We start from the raw sequence: 19,569 nt of genomic DNA on the forward strand, positions 1-19,569 counted from the left end.
TTTTGAAACATCTTTTATGGAATATCCATCCACTGCATTACACTAGAGATTAACTTTTAAAACTACTACTATGGATTCAAAATCTGGAAAAGGGAACAAAGTGGTGTTAAAAACGGATCCTTTTTAAACCCTAAGAGATAAGTTTCTCTGCCTACTCTGCCAAAGTTATGTTATATAGCCAGATGGATACCGTCTTTACTTCTTGTGAATACTGTTGCAAATCCATTGCGATTCTTCTCAGAACTCCCTCGGTTTGTTGAAACTGGCATTGAAACAGCAGCAGACGCAGTAGAAGAAGAAGAAGATGGAGATGTTTCTTTGGTTGGTTTGATGGACTCAGGATGATTTCTTGTCATGAAAGTTTCGTTTTTGTGAACCTTCCAACTCTCTGAGTTGCTGCTGCTGCTTACACCATTTGCAGCCATTGGAATTATCGGTGTATCGGTTAAGAAATCTTCAAGTGTTGCAAGGGACTGCAACTGTTTCCCCAATGAAGCTATTGTTTTCTGACAATTCGCAAGTTTCCCTGCAGCTGTTTCTATGTCTTCCTGAATTATAGTAATCAAGTTTTAGTGGACAAAAAAGTGATTGTGATGGAACACAGTCTAAGTTTAACTAACACCTGAACTTTGGAGACAGACCTGTTTGATCTTGGGTTCTTTATTTTCACTCTTGATTGAGTTCTCTTTATGGAGAGAGATCTCTTCTTCAAGAGCCTCACATTTTCTCCTAAGCTCATCAAAAGCAAACCTCTCCTTTCTCATGTCTTCTTCCAAAGATTCAATCTTTGCGGATTTAGTCTTTGCATCTGCTTCCATTGCGATGGTTTGAGACTCTACTTCAGCTTTTAGTTCGTTAACGAGTTTCATCTCCGTTTGTATCTCCCCCAGCTTCGTCTCGATTTCTTGCAGACAAACTTGAGATTCTTCATATTTATCTTTGATTATGTCAAAAGATATTTGCAGCTCAGCTTTCTCAACTTCCAACTTCTCCAACTTATTTTCCAGCTCCATTTTTTCACAAGCAATAGCTTCGAGCTCAAATCTCAATGTGCTCTCCACTTCCCTGTTACATTTAACTTCACTTTTGAGCTCATCTTTCTCTACTTCCAACTTCTCTAACTTCTCCTCAAGTTGCTTGATTCGGCAAGTCAATACTTCTATTTCAGTAGCCAACGAGTTCTCTACTTGAGCAACAGCCTCTTCTCTGTTACATTTTACTTCACTTTCGAGTTCAACTTTCTCCGCTTCTAACTTCTCCAACTGTTCTTCAAGTTCCTTAGTTCGAGAAGTCAGTACTTCTATTTCAGCAGCCAATGAGTTCTCTACGTGAACAACAGCCTTTTCTCTGTTACATTTAACTTCACTTTTGAGCTCCTCTTTCTCTGCTTCTAACTTTTCCAACTTTTCTTCAAGTTCCTTAGTTCGAGAAGTCAGTACTTCTGAGTTCTCTATATGAACAACAGCCTCTTCTCTGTTACATTTAACTTCATTCTCGAGCTCATGTTTCTCGGCTTCTAACTTTTCCAACTTCTCTTCAAGTTCCTTAATGCGAGAAGTCAGTACTTCTATTTCAGAAGCTAACGAGTTCTCTGAGGGAACAACAACCTCTTCTGTAACTGATTCAGGTCCACTCTTACCGTTCCCATCTGGCGTCTCAGGCAATGCTACAAGACGTTCCATCTCAAGAAAATCACCCATGAGATCAAGTTCAATGGAAGAGGAAGTTCCCTGAAGGCTTCTCTTCTCAATCAATGTGGATGATGCCCATGAATCAGAGCAACTCACATCCATTCGTTCCCCTCCATCAGAATGACTATCTGTAGATCGATGATCGTTAAACGAAGCTGATGACTTAGCCAACATCCGAAACTTCCTGCACTCAGCCTCAAGTTTCGCCACTTTCTTTATGCTATCTAACTGCTGCTTGCTGGCGGTTTCAGCTGCTTGGGTACTCAAATCCCTCTCAATAGTTCTGATCTCTAGCTCTTCGCATCGCGCAAGAAGCTCGTGTCTAAGCATCACGTTTTCTTTCGCCACAGATTCCGCCATTTGGCTAAGCTCCTCAGACTTGGTTGCAGTTTCAAAAATCTGGTTCTCAAGGCTGGTTCTAGAAGACTGCAACTCCTGAGTTCTCTCGATCACAGCATCTTGAATTCTCTGTTCTTGTTCATCTCTTGCTTGCCTTAACTGTCTCACACACTCCTTTAAAGCTCCATCAAGATGGCTTACTCTATCTTCCAACACTCTATTCTTATCATCAGCAGCCTCAAGCTTCTCCTTTAACTCAACCACTTCATTTTCAGCTTTCTCCCACCCTTCACAACAAGAGTAGATATATCTTCACTAAAAAGTCGCAGAATCATAAAACAAAAATGTAGAAAAAAAGATTGATACCAGCGACAGCTTCTTCAGCGACTTTGACATGTTGCTTCACTAGATCATCTTTAGCACTCACATTAGCAAGAGCAGCTGAAAGTTTCTCGGCTAAAGTCTTCATGCTATCTTTCAACTCTTCCTTTTCAGTTTCTACTTCCAAAGAAACCGTTGGTGATTGTATCTCGTCATCACGAGACTCCATTGTACTCTCAGGCTTGAGCAAAAATAAAAACAGACATTACAATGATCTTTTAGATGCAAAGGACACAAGACTAAAATAACAAAAACAAAATTCTTGATCTTACTTGAATTTCAGAATCCTTCTCAGATAGTGAAGACACAGACTCTGATTCACCAAAGCTTCTCTCAGATGATTCTCTCTTCCTTTTCTCCATTTATAGTTTCCAAGATCACAATCAGCACATAACAGTCTCAGGATCTGAATGAGAGAGAAAACACACACACACACACACATACATTGGATTCTTTAAAAATGCTGAAACATACATAAACATAGTCAAAGAAGAAACAAACTTTAAGATGAAGTAAACTGAACCAATCAGCAAACATGCAAGATAAGAGAAAATCTTGAATAAACCAATCATTTAACACAAAGTATTAGAAATGATTTAAAGGAACTGAATTTGTCTTTATAGTAACAAATGTGGTTCCAGATGTCCGTTTCATAATCAAAAACCAACGGTTGAGAAAGCTACAAGACAAAGAACAAAAGCTTGAAACTTTAAATTTGAAACTCGTTGAGGCATAAGGGAAAATCTACCAAAACCCCAAATCCAAGAGAAGGAAATAAAAGCTACGAGGGTAATGGAACAGTGATAAGTAAGTCTCAAACTACACTCCAAACATTGGTCTATTTCAGAGAACACTTAAGTAGATAAATTAAAAAAAAACGAACAAAGGAAGAGAATATTGTGAAAGAGACCAAATGTTTGGTGAAGTAAATACCTTTTGGTTGGGGACTGTATGAAGAACTTTGAGATCCCAAAATGCCCCAATGGAAACAAAAAAAAATCAGCGATTAAACAAGCAAAAAGGAAGAAGCTTTCTTCTTCTTCTACTACTGTCTGAAACACTATTACGATTTATTAACAGCGACAAGGCAGAGATATAGCGTGAGAGAGAGAGAGAGAGAGAGAAGAGAGAATTCTCTTTATCTTGTTTTTTGCTATTTTTGAAATATTTCTCTAATTTTTCTTCTTTAATTCAAAAGATAGAAAGAGAGATAGAGCATGTGATCTTCTGTATGTGGAGCTGTGAACTCAAAAAACATTTAAATCTTAACTTTTTCAGCTTTTTTTAAGGAATTATTATTTTTGTGTATATAAATGTAAGGAATTAAAAGTTAAAACGTAATTTCGTACTAATTAATTTGAATTATTGACATTTAAAGTGCTTATAACAATTCCCGCCCGAGAATACATTATTGACAATAATTTAGGATAATTAAATTACGAATTTAGAAAGCAGCTTTTGAATTTAAGGAAGTTGTAACGGTTTTAATAATAATAATGTGATTAAAGAAGAGCTCACGCGTCTCGCTGACTCTGGTCATTGGGTTCACTGACAAAATCAGTGAGATTCACAATTTATCCGACGGTTTAGATTGCTCCCATCTCTCACTCTGCTTTCTACTTTTTTTTTTTTTTTTTTCTGTTAAGTACAATATAATTAATTTATACACTAATCTCCAATTTATCTTTTCTTAATTGTTGGTAGTTGGTAAGATTAACTTTATTTTCACTCCAGATTACAATTGATAGTCTCTTTCCTTTTGTCGTTTATCTCGAGTCCCAAAAACAAATAAACTAAAAACTATATGCATAGGCTTAATGACGTGGTTTGATAAAGGCCCATTAAGTTGTATAGACATGGTCTCAAAGCCTAAAAAGATTGTTGAGAGTAAGAGACCCATTACTCTGTTTTTTCTGTCTCGTCCTAGTTCCCACACAAATTACACGAAAAGACAGAAACATCAATGAGAAAAGAGATAACTATTCTTAGAATTAAGTTTTTGTGCATCTGTTAAGTCTTTCGAATGCATCGAGACGTAAAAAAAAAAAAAGTAAAGGAAGAAGAAAAATTTAGGCATATAACTTGGTGAGATCTTCAGAGAATTCCCTCCTAATTACATCTCTTTTCAGCTTTAGAGCTGCTGTGACTAATCCTGACTCTGGCGTCCATGGAGATGCCAATAATTTGATCTTTGCTGGTATCTCAAACTTCTCCAATCGTGATTGTTTAGCCGCCTGCATAACACAGATGTTATAAGGAAATGACTGGGGGACTCAAATAGCTTGGTAATGAGTAGCAATGAACATACCTTCACAAGGGACGCATACACTTCTTTCACGGCTTGCTCTTTCGTGCACAGTTCTTCGAAGTTGGCAAAGTCTATTCCTTGCTTTGAAGCCCAACCTTCAACTGTATGTTGGGACGCGACCACAAGAGCCACACAGTAACTGTAGAACGAATCAGCATGAACCATTATGTTTTCAACATAGGGACTTATACTTAGAGCAGCTTCAACCTGCGAAAAAAAAGAATGTTTTAAGAAGCTTCTCCGGAGAATTGAGTGATGAAGACAAAAAAGGGTATTCGGATTGAGAAAACTATACTTTGCCCAAGGAGACATATTCTCCATGCTGAAGTTTAACGATATCCTTTTTTCGGTCTATTATCTCGAGGCAGCCATCAGGGTGAAATCGTCCTATGTCTCCTGTGTAGAACCACCTCATTCCCTTTTCATCAACCTTTGAACATTCAAGTGTATAAAACGGTTAGAGGAAGAACCAAACCAACCAATTCTTTTAACATTGCCGAAACCAATAATGTTGATTTGCCACCTTGTACACTTCTTTAGTTTTCTCCTCATTTTTGAAATACCCAAGCGTGATATTTGAGCCACCAATTACAATTTCACCACGGGGCATCGGCTTATCACTAGTTAGATACCCACCTTCCGCCCAGTCTACTAGCTGAAACAAGATATAAGCATATGATCACAAGAGACTACGACATACAAACTAATAAATAGCTAACAAAGTATTAAAAGTGGACAAATCAGGTAAAGAGGTTACCTTTACAAAGGAGCAAGGAAGTGGAGCACCAACACGGCCAACGGATGTGTCCTCAAACTCCGAGAAGGTTCCACCAGCACAAGTCTCTGTGAGCCCATATCCCTGACCGATTGGAGCCCTGAGGAATATCAGTGTTAGATCATAGAAATGGAAAGGGACGAAAAGATATATTGGAGAGTAGCAAGCCTCAAGGAGATATTCAGGGATTCGTTTACCCAACGCAGATGTTAATGAATCTCTGAGTGTCACCAGAAAGAGGGGCACCACCAGAGAGCAAATAGCGGATTTGACCTCCCAAAACTGCACGGATTTTCCTGAACACAAGCACATCCCACAAAAGCTTTTCCAATCCCCAGGCTCCAAACCAACTTCCATTGATTGCAGATAATCGCCGAGCATATGCAAAGTCAAACAATTTCTTTGACAATCCGCCCTTTGCATCAACCTGATGGTCATAAATTGTCAGTGCTTATGCAATTATAATGTTTTACTCACAAGAGAATGAAGACAATTTAGCACATCTTGGTTGCTGGGAGATAGCCGGAATTATTTAAACAGCTAGGAGAGCACGAGCTCAACTGCTTTAACAGAGGATAGCCAACCAAAGAATTTCGATGTGTATCTAACATGCACAAACCTTTTTGCGGACACCATCCCTGACACGATCAAGAATGGCTGGAACAGCTGTCATTATAGTGGGCTTTAGTGCTGTGACATCTCCTTTTGTACCCTTTTTTATCTTGTTTGAAGTATCCGTTAGCGTCAAGGGAGACCCATATCCAATAGCACTCCCAATAGTAGCCATTACGCTCTACAACAATGGAATTAGGCCGCATTCAAATACTCTGAAGTGTGGAACTGCTATATAAACGCATTGAGTAATGAACTTTTAAGATACCTCAGCTGCTAACTCAAGGATGTGAGCCAAAGGTAAATATGCCATGTATATATCCCTCTTTCCAAGGTCAGGAACAATTGTCATCACTGCCGAAACTGTAGCTAGGACATTACCATGCGTCATCATAACACCCTACATTATTTGGGAAGTGGGAAAGTCAGATTAAGTAAATTTTGCAGGACCAATAACAAATAGCTGATAGAACAATTTTGATAACCATAGACAAGATTTTTATTCTGAGACAACAGTTGTACACGTCAACTGGTTTCGAAAACTTTCTAACCTTGGGAAGTCCAGTGCTTCCACTGGTGTACATTATAACAGCAACATCTGCTGAGAGAGGGAAATTAGGATCCACAGGATTTTCGCGGCCAAGTTTCTGAACATCAGTAAATGAAGTCGCCATCCAATTACTGTTCACATCAGATGGGAATTCATCATCCATGCATATCACACGTTTCACAGTTTCAAGCTGTTGGCTTATGTCCATGAGCTTTTTGAGTTCTTTGCTACCACATATTACGGTTGTGACCTCTGTCTGGAAAGTGAAAGAAAGGGAATCATGAACATATGAAAGGTAAGCATACACAAATATGAAAAATACTAATCCACATGATAACATAGAGCTCATTCCAACCTATGTGACTCTTATACCAGAAACAATCAGGACATAAACAACCGCAGAGCATATATGACATGGATTTAGGTCGCCATAATAAAGAGAAAGCAGAAAAGAGGAGCAAGGGCTACCTCATTCAGCGAGTGACAAAGAGCTTCCTCTCCCAAAGATGAATAGATAGTTACCACAGTGACGTTGCGCCTGAAGCAACCCTGAAACATTGAATCACACAGAATATTTCATAACCGTACCAACAGTCCATCCGGATTATAAATCAGAGAAAACAGGAAAAGGTATAAGAAAAGATGGAAATCACCTGTAGGGAGATGAACCATTCTTCTCTAGTATCTGCAAAAATGGCGACACGCTCTTCCGTCTTGTGCCCAATCTGAACTAACCCAGAGGCAAAATCACACACTGCTTCGAGAGTCTTCCCAAAAGTGAGCCACTCGTAGTCACCTAAATGCAGTTTCTCGAACGTTTTTCCATCCTCACTAGTCTCAATCTCTCTAGAGATCAGCTTTCGGGTGCCAAGGAAAACCCTATCACTGTGAGCATTACACGATATCTCAAAGAGCTCTGGAAGCGTTGAGATATGTTCCCAATGGGAACTAACAGGCTCAGTAAACCTGTGATTCCTAATAGCATAACCTGGTTCACCACCAACATCAACAACAACACCTCTTTTCTTTTCTTTCTTAGATTTCTGAACCAGAAACGTCAAAGCCAATGGCACAATAACACCAGCAGCATAAGGAATCATCTTTCACTAAACCCCCAAACAAAGAATTATATGGCTAATAAAACACGTCCACCTCCTGCAACCAAAACCCCATCACAATATTAATAACATAAATCAATTTCAATAAAACCAACTTTAATACACGCGTTAGTTGTATGTATTACAGAGAAGAGCTACACGAAATAAACTCAAGTAAATCATATTCGTTAAGAAGAACCCCCTCGAGAACTAATTTTACTACATTTCGTTTGATCGACGGAGGAATTGAGTTTAACTTTCAAAAGATCTGAGAAAAAGGCGAGTGTAGAACAAACTAATCTAGCCTTATAAAAAACACACACACACTTCCATGAAACAAACACATTCGAAGAATGTAATCGGGAATGTGAAGCATAAGAAAGAGAGGAAGATGGAATATACCGTGATCGAAGCAGAACGGAACCAGAGAAGACGTCGTCGGGAACAATAAAAAATGGAAAACAGCAGCGAGGCTCAAATATAGAGAGGAGGAAGACAGAGAGAACAGTAAAGGGTATAATGGTCTTTTAGCGGAGACGTCGAGAGGACTGTGGAGGCGGAAAGACGAAACGAAAAAAATATAAGAAGAAAACAAAGTTATTAGTTTTTTATTATTATTTTGAAATTATTGGATGAGGAAATAAATACGTGGAGGTATAGTCAGGTGATATGGACCGTTGGATGTGTGTAATTGTTAGGTCATCAATCTGACAACGGCCATGCAAATAACCTCTTTCCTGTTGGTACGCCAATTCTCATTGCACAAAACGCTCTTATTTGTCAATTTCAAACCTAATTTCACAACCAATCGAACTGCATTTAAACCTAATAACATGGTCTTCTCATCAAATATGAACAAATTTTGCAACTAAAAGAAAATGGATTTATGTGAAATTAGGAAGATTTTGGTTGAGTTTAGACAAGTTTAAAACTAATTGACCTGGTTGATTATGAAGTCGAGAAACCAACAAAAAGTGACCAACTTTTTCTTTTTATTAATTTTCTTTTCGGTGTGGGTCATCAACACTTTAACTCTAGTCAAGGATTCGCTAATTATTTTGTACGAGATTATCAACATATTTAGGAGGAACTCCGTCGTTAAACAGGATCATGTTCCTACGAAATTCTCTGTCTCCGACTTCTTCTTGGTCCCTGAAAATTGAGCAATAGACTTTTTAATCAAACGGCATTCTGATTTCTGAATAGAGTTATAATCATTGGTCATATTAGCAATTATTAGAAAGAGTGAAGGAAGGATTTCTCTAATAACAAATTTTGAAACGAGACGACGCTTACAATATTGTCACTTGTGTCGGTCACTTCTGAAACTGATCCTTCTCCAGAATCCGAATTTCCTTTTTTCGATTTTGCTGACATCATGAAACATGGCACTCTTGGTTAGATTTCAAATCCAAAAGCAATCATGAAAAATGTTAGCACATATAAAATCTGAACAAATTTGAAATTTCTATTCTTTTATGAGAAGAAGAAGAAACTGTTCCCCATTCTATGGAGACTCATTCATTGTGAAAGGTAGATATATTAAAGGAAGCCTCATGTGTTTATACTTGCACCAGACGGACTCAGCCACTAACGAGCTAAATATCTCAAATCGACAACTGAAGTAGCGTCAATAAATAATTGAGAAGTTTGCAACAATTTACCAGCTGGAGGATTCAATTTGGCAGGCACCTTTTTGTTCTGCTGCTTTGTTGTAGTTGTCTGCTTTTGGGCAGTAACCTTTGCAAGCGTATGACTAATTTCAGGGACGCTGCAGAAAGTAAGATTATTACAGATGACACAGGAAATGAGCGTCAACAAAAAAATTAATGATATCCAGCGAAAGGAACAAAAAAAAGCACCAATCATGTAAGTTTCTTAATACAATCAGAGATTCAGTAGTTCAAAGAAATTTGGTTGATCGTAACCTACCAATTCCGAGAACCATAAGATTCTGTCTCCTTTCCCAATCGTTCCTGAATAAAGAAAATTCAAACAGAGATGTTACCTATTGTACTGGTGTCGAGTTCATTTTGGGTTCCAAGATGGTAGCATTTGTATCATGGATTACACATAAAGCATTCCATTTACCTGTTGCCCCATGGATTCATGGCTCAGGGTCTCCCAGCTCTCGCTATCCAAGCAAACCAATTCAACATCCCCATTGTCGAAAATAATCTGCAACAAAGCAAAACAGAAGCCATGGCAAATAGCGCAGCAGAAAGAAGGCAGAGAAGGGGCCAATGAAACTAGCTGCAAAGATGTACGCTATTCGAGTTCTATATGACCAACTTCTACCATAACCCAGCACATAGAATCAAATAGTTAAATGGAAAAAAATACTAATGATGCCTTCATACTATTGAGTTTCAAGCAAAGGAACTCAATAGAGCATGTTCAAAGTCAACATGAATTCAGTGTCATCTGAAATTAGCACAAAGGAAGATAAAATGACAAGACAATAAGTCTTGTCAATCATCTCATCATATGCCATGGATATGCAGTGCAGAAATATTCCGCACTAAAAATTTATAATATAAGTACAGTATTTGATCAATAGTAAGGTAAAACTCATGGGGACAAATGGATCAAGAGTCAACAACGAAAAAACAAAATAAGGACTTCGAAGTCCAGTGGATACCTTGTGAGAGTTGCTTTTAGAATTAAACTTCTCAACAGTGCCAGGATAGAAACTGGTAAAAAAGGACAAAAAAAATATTACAGAAGCTCCAGCATATATATTTGGCCAAGTATAAGAAATTTTTTACCATCCATCTGTGGGAGAGAGTAATTTAATCCGCTGCCCAATGATTGCTTCGCCGTGGTTGCTAATATCCTGTGACAATTATTAACTGGTATCACAGGAAGATATGGATAGTCAAATAAAGATCTAACATATACTAATGTACTTACTTTTAAAGCAGATACTACCCCGGAGTGTTTGGAAGATGTAATTTTATTGCTTACACTTGCTTTGACACTCTCCTTTGCACAAGTAGTGTGTCTTTCTAGCTTCTTTATTGGAATTTCCGACTCAACTGTTCTCAAAGATAAGGAGTTACAAGAAATATGTTCTCCCAGATGAGTTCGCTTCCTGCTACACCTCGTGTTATTTTGGCTGGCTTCGGTTGAACCAGTAATCGACGTTTCGATTTGATTGCCTAATAATGGAGGTAAAACTTTATCTTCCGAACCAACTGCTAGGCTATCTTTTTGACACCTCTGATCATGCTTGGAAAGCGTTCATGTAGGCAGAAACAGGATCAGAAAGAAAGCTTACATAGCATAAGTTAAGCAGGCAAGATGGTAGAAGGATAGTAAAATGATGCAGCGTGGATATACCATGGAGATCTGTGATTGGAATATATGAACTATTCTTTCAATGAAACTCTGTTCCAGCGCATTTCGGGTACGAGACTTAGCCTTATTCTGCAGAGTGCATTCAAGAAATCATAAATAAATGTTAGTTAATTTCACAAGTAGAGCAATATTGACACAATGCTGGACTTGCCTGGTTATCCGTTATGCTAGTGAGGCTGTACAACGATGATGGCAGCAAAATTGACCGTGGCGCTTGTGGAGAAGTGACCACAATACTATTTAATATGTTGACAGCTGAGTAACCAATATCGGCTAGAATGTGCAGCCTCTGCAGTTCAAAGCATAATTATATTAAGCTATGAATGAGAAAGAAGCATATGTGTTATTCTGTACTATCAAGCCACACTTACAGGCGTTTTACGAGAATCAACTGCATCTTCAGCTCTTTTAATTGCACGGAAGATACAAAACAAAAAAGGGGCGGTTTCCTTGATGGTAAAACCATTATTGTTGATACTAAGTAACACCTGTAAGACCGAGAACAGAGGGCTGCCAAAGGGAATAAGTGAGAACAAAAATTCAAAATGAAACCAACCATCAATAGTAGTAGGAACATAGCAAATTACCCACAAAAGCGAGCATAGATATGCTCGTCCCTGCAGTCTTCTGAAGGGAACTCTGGGTCATGTGCAAGAACATGAATTAGGAACACTGTCATGTAAACTGGACTATCAGTGAGTGATTCCCCTTGATCTAAATCCCGACATGTCCGAGATTCTCTTGTAGCCTTGTTGATGAATCCATTGATGTATCTAAACGACTGAACAAAAAGACAAGAAAATTTTCAGAGAACCTAAAGGGTTGAAACAACCGAAATATTTCCTTCTTAGAGTGAGGAGCATGAGAAGTTACATCATCGTGCAGATCTCTGCATGGACTAGATAAAGAAAACGAAAAAGCACATGCATATCTACTGGGTATCATATGTTCCGTCAACAGCTTGTACAACTTGGTGAGAAAAGTCTTGGTAATAAAGGCGTTGGAATCCTGGAAGATGATAAACGTAAACAGTCAAAAAGACGATCATAAACAAAGTAAATCCAACTTTCTAAGCACGTATATCCAGTACATGAAACCAAGAGAAGCAATTAAAAGCCAGACTGCCCTTACAAGGTTAACACTACAATAAACACCTTTTCTTCAGAAATAAATTACCATACACCCAAGCCTATACAATCAGAGCTACTTTGGGATACTTCCTATATGCAGTTGCAAGGACAGATACTCTCAGAAGTGACAAAAATGCAGGATGCAGTATGTAGCAACTGTAATAGTCGACTCATGACTTGCTATCAGTTAACAACGACAAATTGAAAAACAATCTGTTGAAATTATTAGGATAATATTCAAAAATCTTTTCTAGATTGTTTGGTTGTTGGCAAGATGGAAGTCCCTTTACCTTTGCCATCAAAATGGTAAGACGGAAAACTTCAGGAGAAATATGAAGGTCCCATTTCCTTGAAAGCAATAGAACAGCTTTAGCAGCAGCCAGTCTAACATTAGCTCCTGTGTCCTCGCTACAAATTTCAAGGACAAATAAGCACCTTCGAACATATGACAAGTCAACAAGGATCAAGACTGTACCAAGAGAAACTGATAATGGAATTGTGAAAGCACATAAAACTTGTGGCTTCGTGTTAAGAGCATGTACAACATGATTGATTTGTATAGCTATCCAAAAAGAACATACCATGATTTGATGCCATCGTGTCCTTGTGATTTTAATGTTTTCTTCAAAATGTTTAGCAAGTCGTCAATTTTCCTTACGACTTGACCATGACGAGGCAAGAAACTTTTCACAAGTGTTTTGAGCCCATATATCTGCCAAAGACAACAAGTCAAAACTGAATATACCTCATCTTTGTAAGCAGAATTTGAGAACTTCATTACGCTTATCACAACTCAAAAATCTAAAATATCTTAAGGCTTACATTCAAATCATTGCCTAGCTAATAAAGGGATAACACCATTCTTAACAATAATGTGATTCACACTTATTTCTATATGCGGCAGCATTATTCTTAAAAATTCTGGAGTAAAGTATGAAAATGCTGAACTTCTTCGAAAGTACACAAATAACTGGCAAATGTTGAGCAGAGGCATTTACACTTGGGTCACACTTGGTTTACTTTGGGTTTAAATGGTAAAGTAAATATTATCAGAACTAATAAACGGGAAGCAAAAGAGTTTCTTTCTCCAGCACTTGCCTTTAGCTTGCAAGAGTTGCAACAACCAGAAGACTGATCACAAGGGAGTTGATTGTCAGATGGTTCCGCCTGTAAATATTACCATCAACAAATAGAAAAGTTAAAAGAAAACAGAGAATTACTAGCTGGATATCTCCATAACGAAGAATAGCACCTCTTGTCACTTACTTGAAAAACCCGGTATATGTAGCTGGTGATATCTTCATATATATTGTCATATTCCAAAACAGAATATTGCCCAACACACGCCAAAGACTGCAAAGTTGTTGGAATGTTCCGTCCACACAGCAAAGAATCCATGAGCATCTGAGTAAAAGGAAGGCAAATTAAACAATGTGTCATTGCTCAATTTTCTCTAAAAACGGAAAACCATCACATATTCAAAGGAAGTACTGTGAAAGATATGTGCACACAGCAGACTGTCACATGATCACTTCAATAATTCTACTTAAGCCAAGAGTTAGGTTCCCTAGAATATAAAGCACAATAAAGTTATATCCTAAGGATTTTCCCAAGTTAGTTACATTAACATACACATAAATGTGAACAAGTAAATGTGGAGTAAAGGAAAGTAACAAAAAGTTCCGGTTGCTGAAAAAATAACCTCGCATAACTCAGAAAAGACTGATTTTTCAGATGATCCAGCCAATGAACTGATGGCAGAAACCGCACATTTGGTCTGAGAACGAGTACCCTCCAGACAAACCTTCTCCAGAACAGGGTAATAGTCACTGCAAAGGCAAGAGTATGTCTAGTTCTCATTAAACCATAAAAAGGATATTAGTTGCCTAGGCATGCTATAACATAAGCCATTTTTAAGAAGAAAAAATATCTAGAACAAACTTATAGCATCTAATCAATCTGAAAACAAAGTTAAGAAAATGCCATGTAAACCAAGTTCTCTAGCAAGAATTTTGCTTTAGCAACACAGATTTTATATTTTAACCTAAACCCATTGTAAGTCAAATAGTGCTGAAGAGATTACCCGAAGTTGACAGAAATATAAGGAGCTGCCTTTGATAAAACTACAATTAGCTCATCAGCAGCTGAATCATTCTCCTCTAGCAGCTTCAGAAACTGCTTTTCCGAACCTCTCAGGTAAGAAGGGAACATGTTGAGAATTACCTAATTTAAGAAATCAGTAACAGTGTCTCATTTGCATATTCGAAGACAATGTAAGCAAAATACTAATGCATACTTAAGAACGCTAATATACCTAAAAGAAAAGTTCAAAATTTATAATACAACAAAAGTTAACAAGGAACACCTAAAATGAACAAAGGATAGATATCAATTGGAACAAAATAACTTAATGAAAGGATAATAATCAGACGATGCTAGCATGTTTCGCAACATCTTTCCTTACCAGAAGAAGTTTGATGGAAGGAGCCTTCAATTGCGTGTTGGCAGAGGTGCTGCCACAAAGCTGATTCAAAAGACACTGAACATGCTCTGAGCTAAATATACTAGGCGAACATTTTGTAGAAAGTATGCGCAAGAACTCGAAAAGAGAATGTTTAACACCAATCATCTTGAGAAACTTCTCCTGAAAAATAAAAATAAATAACAACAATGAGAAAATGATCACCTCTCTAATATGTAGTAAAGTTGAATATATCCAATATACTAAAGCGACTATTTATTTTCTTCATTCTGATTACCAAATGCATTTTCTGTAAAATACTCTTGCTGATACTACTAAACAGAAAAGTTTGAACTTACTTTAATAATCTGGGCATTTGTGGATGACAGTTCCTCCAGCAGTAAAGTTAAGACATCAAAAATTGATGCATCCCTCATTCGGTCTAATTTTTCAAAGAGATCTTCTGCCTCAGAAGCATCTGGAAAGCATGCTGACAGCTTAACGAAGTAGCTCTTTTTCTTTCTTTGTGCTTCTTCTATATTGTCTACCTAAAACGAGTATCAGTTAAATTAATAAAATGAGCAAAGTAAGGTTTGCGAATCCCTCAGGATCTGTGAAACTTCAAAACTTAAGAGAAAAGTGTAAAACAGACCTTAGCTTTCCTCCAGAGGGTTAGGCAATGCCGCAATTCATTTTGCAACCTGGAAACATACTGAGTGAATAACAAGAAAGACTTTTAACCAAGACTTGATGCTGAATTATTATCTCTACCTTCTTTTCTGAGATAAAATTGAATTGAGTGACTTCAAGTGGATATGATTCATAATGGCAAAGCATTGGACCCAGTGCCGCATCCTCTCTTCAACGGGAAGAAGGCGAGGAAAAAGATCATCGGAGAGCACAAGTTCCAAATTTTGGGACCTAAATGATTCATAGAACTGTATTAGTGTTTCAGAAATATTTAGAGGAAAAAAAAAACTCAAGGATAGTTAGTAAATTATGATACCTGAATTCTTCACAATTTTTCTCGCAGCAAAGTAGCAAGATTTTGCATGGGATTTGCTCGAAATTATCAGTAATTGTCATGTCTCCTTCTGAACACTTGTCACAATAATCTTGATATACTTCTGTCAGCTTCTGCAGAGCCTTCTTCCTAACAGATATCTTTATCAAACAAAAACAGAATATAAAATAAGGTGGTAGGTAATCTTGATAAAAATAGATCCCTAATAATGCCTCATATACTGTAACATAGAGTACCTTCTTATCCCGAAGCCTCTCACTGGCTTCAGAAATTAGATTCAAAGGAACATACTTCATATTAAACTTCATAATATCACAAGCAACAATTAGAGCCTGTGTTCGAACCCTATCATCAAAGTCTAATAGGCGTTCCTGGATAGCAGCTGACACATAAAAATACGAGTAAAGGACACCAATTAGAAGATAGTCAGAAATGAAGAACCAAGGCAAAAAGAGAATGCAGCTTCAGGAATATTACTGAGAACTCCAGATGCTTTATTTCCAGATGGATTCGCGAAGTAACACTGTTTGCCACATTTCAATGCAGCCATTCTGACTTCTGCAGATTTATCTGAGAATCTTCTCAAGAACTCTGCATAAAGATCTTGATATGTCTCTACGTAAGAACTTAAACAGTGCTTAGGCTGCGCAAAAATCCTTCCAGCTAAGTTAAGGGCTTTTATTCGCACATCGACCTGATCAGTCTGCAGACATAGAAATAACGACCCTGGTGAGTAGCAAAAAAAAAAAAAAAACAGGAATATAAACGCTAACTTAAAACAAAACAGTCTATACCTGCTTAAATAGTACAATTTAACCAATCTCATAGAAAAGCTAGATCATATGTTTATAAATATAAAAGTGTGTAAGAGATACCAGTAGTTCCTGGGTCAATTTTGGGATAACTGCTAGCAGCATCTGGGGAGCAATTAAGGAGATCTTAAATATGATTTCGTGATAAGAATCTTTGAGATTGGTCTGGATGGAATCTTTTTCCATAAAACATGATGTTAAAAAGCTGCAAATTAACGGCTCGAGCCTGTCGGCACACCTTTCAATGAGAGAACTGGCGAGCTTATCAGCTCCAGAAGTTGTATCCTGTAAGCACACGAGATTGAAAACATCACCTAATCATTTTGAAAACCATAATCTACAGAGATAATCGTTGTATATCCATACCTCTCCTTCCTTCACAAGATTTTCCAGAATAACAACGACAAAAGACGAATTTGCCTCTTCCTCCAGAACATCACTCATTATAGCTAAAATGTTGTTAAATAAACTATGTTGTGTTTGCTGCGTGTTAGCCTTTCGCTGCTGCGTTTTCATACTTTTCTGATTAATTAAACTTTGTTGATGGTGCTCTCTGTAAAGACAAGGGAAAAAAAAATACCTTGTTAATGCAGTTCAACTACCAAACAATGAAATCAGAGTAGCCATGAAATGAATAAATCGTTTCATCTCTTACCTAACAAGAGAGAAAAACATGTTGAACATCTCGTGAACTAAATCTTGGCAATCCTCGTCCAGCATTAGCAGACAAAATTTCAATCGAGAGACTGTCTCCAAGATTTTCGCCCTCTTAGAGAAATAAGGGCTTACAGTATCAGATAGCTCAGAAAACTCAGCAATAAAGAGAGTGAAGATATCCTGAAATAGGGATATGACAATGTTAGTGCGAGTAGCCATAAAACTGTGATAATTGGGAAGAATGACTTAAAAGACTCTATATACCCTGAGATACTCGTCTTCAAAAGGTAGATGAGGTGCTAAAATCCGGAAAAGCTCGGAGACACAGACAGTGACCAAAAGACTCACGTCATTATCACGATTTTTAAGAAGAGCATGCTTGATAATGGACTTCTTCAGAGGTCTTAACTCAGCTTCTATCAGTTTCAAACCTTTTTCCTTGTTGGTAGCTGAAGGCTGGTCGATTTTAGAGAGAGTATTAGCAACTTCCTACAAAAAATCACAGAAATAAACAAACTCTTAGCATGATTGAAAGTGACAATATACGTTAATCGTCCCCGCATAAATATCTCGGATCTGATTAGAAAATAAATCATAGCACCAGAAACAAAATCGTCGCAAATTAGGTTTTCTCCGATCACACCCAGACACAAAACTCACTCAAATTCAAGTCAATTTAAAAAGGAATCAAGCAATTTCGGAGTGATTAAAAAGTTGTATCAAACCCAAAAGTGATGAAATCGAGTAAACTAAAACAAAACCCAGTAACTTGAAAATAAGCTTAAGAAATTTTCGAAGTTTTTAAAGTAGTGATTACAGCAGTATCAGCTTAAGAGATATTACCCGTAGAAGCTTGACCAGAGAATCCTTGTTGGGACGAGATAATTGTAGCAACCGAGAACATAATTCGGAAACTATCTGCGTCGGAGTTTTCTCCATTCAGGTGTACCGCTACTTGTAAATCGATATGAATATGGAGACGAAACGAACCCAAACAAAAAAAAACCTAGAACACCTTAGTGGAGTGGAGAAGAGAAAGCGAATCTAAAATCCAACAGTGAGAGTCTGCAATGAAAACGGAGAGGGAAGCTTTGGGCGGGACTGACCCTATTTTCCTTTTTTATTTTCGTTAATTAATTATTCTCTGTGTGTTGTTCATTGCCCATCGGAGACTGTACCAGGCTCAGGAGAATTATAACTAACTTTAAATACACATGCCGACATAAAAAAAAAAACGCACAAGCTATGATTATTTATATGGGCCTACAGGCCCAACTTTAATCACCTAAAAGCCTAAATATGTTTAAATCAATAACTGGAGAAAGATCAGCCATCTAAACGTCGTCGGTTTATCAAATTTTTATTTTGTTTTCTGACGGCACCGGTTTATCAACTGTTAATGTCAACATTTTTTATCTAAGCCAAACGTTTTGAGTTTTGACGGCCTCGACGACATTCATAAATATTTGTGTAAACTCACTAAAAATCCTAAAATAATCACTGCTTGAGAACATAGGCAACATTTAACATCCGATTGGCGTCAAAGGATTTCATTAAAAATGTAGAAAATAAGTAGTATAATGATTTGTTCATAAGTTGATTCCATAGTTTTGTTATTCTACTCATTAGCTGGTGTAGTAAGCAAAGAGACAACACCACCCATGTGCTTAGTAGAACCATACACACACACACTTAGTGGCAACACCACTTGACTCTAGACCATAATGATCATTTTCTGTCTCCATTTCGTTTCTGATTTTATAATTTCTTGGATCAATGTTCAATAATTGAATCCCAAATATGGAACAATAATAATGGTGGTTGTTAATAGGACAAAAGTTTCTCTAAATAGATGCGTTTTTTTTTAACTTTTGTAGGTTTCTTTCCCTATCTTTCGAGATAGTTTCTTCATTTGCTTTTGTGAAAGATTGGTTTATGTGTCACGGATCGATCATTGATGAATAATGTGAGAAAATGACTTGCTCTTTATGAAGAGAGTAACTGAAAACGATTTGATATTCAAACAATATTTCAAAAGTTATGTTTCTCTTTTGATTATGATCTTTATAACAAACAACCAAATAAATATCCGATCAGCTTTTCTTGTTCAACAATATTTTGATCTATATACAAATACTATCATTCATTGATAAAATTTAAGATATGTAATGAACTATAGTATGTTCTATTGTTAGGATCCTACATCTAAAGTTAGATGGAATCTAAAGTAATATTTAAATGAGATACACTAATTCATTAATTGTTATTTAGTTTTGAGTTAGGGTCTCTATTAAACTTGAGAATCTAGGTTATTGATCCGGGTGGAGTAACCTAAGAATGATATGTTGCATGTCCAATCTTGAGATTTGGTT

General features: G+C 37.2%; 3 protein-coding genes across 9 annotated transcripts; all 3 read right to left on the bottom strand.

Moving 5' to 3' along the window:
• Positions 1 to 4: 4 nt before the first annotated feature.
• Positions 5 to 3,626, bottom strand: AT1G77580 (filament-like protein (DUF869)). 4 transcript variants are annotated; one of them, NM_202433.2, is made up of 5 exons: positions 3,345 to 3,626; positions 2,684 to 2,817; positions 2,397 to 2,592; positions 642 to 2,317; positions 7 to 548 (listed from the first exon to the last, which is right to left on the bottom strand). In NM_202433.2, exons 2-5 carry the CDS (start codon positions 2,771 to 2,773, stop codon positions 171 to 173), a joined length of 2,340 nt encoding a protein of 779 aa, NP_974162.1. In that variant the 5' UTR covers positions 2,774 to 2,817; positions 3,345 to 3,626; the 3' UTR covers positions 7 to 170. The 4 variants fall into 4 exon arrangements, with proteins under 4 accessions (NP_001322978.1, NP_001322979.1, NP_177881.2 ...); NM_001334787.1 differs by having other exon boundaries at positions 5 to 548; positions 2,397 to 2,817; NM_001334786.1 differs by having other exon boundaries at positions 5 to 548; positions 2,684 to 3,593.
• Positions 3,627 to 4,139: 513 nt separating this feature from the next.
• On the bottom strand, positions 4,140 to 8,375 carry LACS9 (long chain acyl-CoA synthetase 9). Of its 2 annotated transcripts, NM_106407.7 has the most exons (12): positions 8,156 to 8,375; positions 7,310 to 7,811; positions 7,125 to 7,205; positions 6,658 to 6,912; positions 6,375 to 6,506; positions 6,114 to 6,287; positions 5,692 to 5,921; positions 5,477 to 5,594; positions 5,243 to 5,374; positions 5,015 to 5,149; positions 4,720 to 4,926; positions 4,140 to 4,645 (listed from the first exon to the last, which is right to left on the bottom strand). In NM_106407.7, exons 2-12 carry the CDS (start codon positions 7,754 to 7,756, stop codon positions 4,481 to 4,483), a joined length of 2,076 nt encoding a protein of 691 aa, NP_177882.1. In that variant the 5' UTR covers positions 7,757 to 7,811; positions 8,156 to 8,375; the 3' UTR covers positions 4,140 to 4,480. The 2 variants fall into 2 exon arrangements, with proteins under 2 accessions (NP_177882.1, NP_001321320.1); NM_001334788.1 differs by having other exon boundaries at positions 4,236 to 4,645; positions 7,125 to 7,811; positions 8,156 to 8,344.
• Positions 8,376 to 8,621: 246 nt separating this feature from the next.
• On the bottom strand, positions 8,622 to 18,428 carry AT1G77600 (ARM repeat superfamily protein). Of its 3 annotated transcripts, none has more exons than NM_001334789.1 (31): positions 18,041 to 18,365; positions 17,462 to 17,686; positions 17,196 to 17,377; positions 16,907 to 17,093; positions 16,604 to 16,825; positions 16,206 to 16,431; positions 15,965 to 16,110; positions 15,711 to 15,868; positions 15,476 to 15,625; positions 15,357 to 15,405; positions 15,064 to 15,252; positions 14,708 to 14,887; positions 14,327 to 14,466; positions 13,946 to 14,072; positions 13,510 to 13,647; positions 13,342 to 13,410; positions 12,825 to 12,955; positions 12,534 to 12,651; positions 11,987 to 12,121; positions 11,701 to 11,894; positions 11,485 to 11,623; positions 11,265 to 11,402; positions 11,096 to 11,182; positions 10,667 to 10,984; positions 10,522 to 10,589; positions 10,395 to 10,446; positions 9,845 to 9,931; positions 9,686 to 9,729; positions 9,418 to 9,524; positions 9,050 to 9,123; positions 8,622 to 8,905 (listed from the first exon to the last, which is right to left on the bottom strand). In NM_001334789.1, exons 1-31 carry the CDS (start codon positions 18,134 to 18,136, stop codon positions 8,870 to 8,872), a joined length of 4,212 nt encoding a protein of 1,403 aa, NP_001319396.1. In that variant the 5' UTR covers positions 18,137 to 18,365; the 3' UTR covers positions 8,622 to 8,869. The 3 variants fall into 3 exon arrangements, with proteins under 3 accessions (NP_001319396.1, NP_001185420.1, NP_001185421.1); NM_001198491.1 differs by having other exon boundaries at positions 8,731 to 8,905; positions 9,050 to 9,144; positions 18,041 to 18,428; NM_001198492.1 differs by having other exon boundaries at positions 8,731 to 8,905; positions 9,050 to 9,144; positions 14,708 to 14,929; positions 18,041 to 18,428.
• Positions 18,429 to 19,569: the final 1,141 nt, after the last annotated feature.

This window comes from Arabidopsis thaliana (genome assembly GCF_000001735.4).
Source record: "Arabidopsis thaliana chromosome 1 sequence".
NCBI lineage: Eukaryota > Viridiplantae > Streptophyta > Magnoliopsida > Brassicales > Brassicaceae > Arabidopsis > Arabidopsis thaliana.

Excerpts from the sequence above, each read along its gene's own strand:
- AT1G77580 (NM_001334786.1), bottom strand. The coding sequence starts at position 2,773 with ATGGAGAAAAGGAAGAGAGAATCATCTGAGAGAAGCTTTGGTGAATCA. Across the intron at positions 2,593-2,683 it reads AGAAGGATTCTGAAATTCAA|CCTGAGAGTACAATGGAGTC; the intron begins GTAAGATCAAGA and ends TTTTTGCTCAAG. Across the intron at positions 2,318-2,396 it reads CGCTGAAGAAGCTGTCGCTG|GGTGGGAGAAAGCTGAAAAT; the intron begins GTATCAATCTTT and ends CTTGTTGTGAAG.
- AT1G77600 (NM_001198492.1), bottom strand. The coding sequence starts at position 18,136 with ATGGAGAAAACTCCGACGCAGATAGTTTCCGAATTATGTTCTCGGTTG. Across the intron at positions 15,626-15,710 it reads AAAAATTGTGAAGAATTCAG|GTCCCAAAATTTGGAACTTG; the intron begins GTATCATAATTT and ends TGAATCATTTAG. Across the intron at positions 8,906-9,049 it reads CCGACACAAGTGACAATATT|GGACCAAGAAGAAGTCGGAG; the intron begins GTAAGCGTCGTC and ends CTCAATTTTCAG.
- LACS9 (NM_106407.7), bottom strand. The coding sequence starts at position 7,756 with ATGATTCCTTATGCTGCTGGTGTTATTGTGCCATTGGCTTTGACGTTT. Across the intron at positions 6,507-6,657 it reads GAAGCACTGGACTTCCCAAG|GGTGTTATGATGACGCATGG; the intron begins GTTAGAAAGTTT and ends CAAATAATGTAG. Across the intron at positions 4,646-4,719 it reads TGTATGCGTCCCTTGTGAAG|GCGGCTAAACAATCACGATT; the intron begins GTATGTTCATTG and ends TGTGTTATGCAG.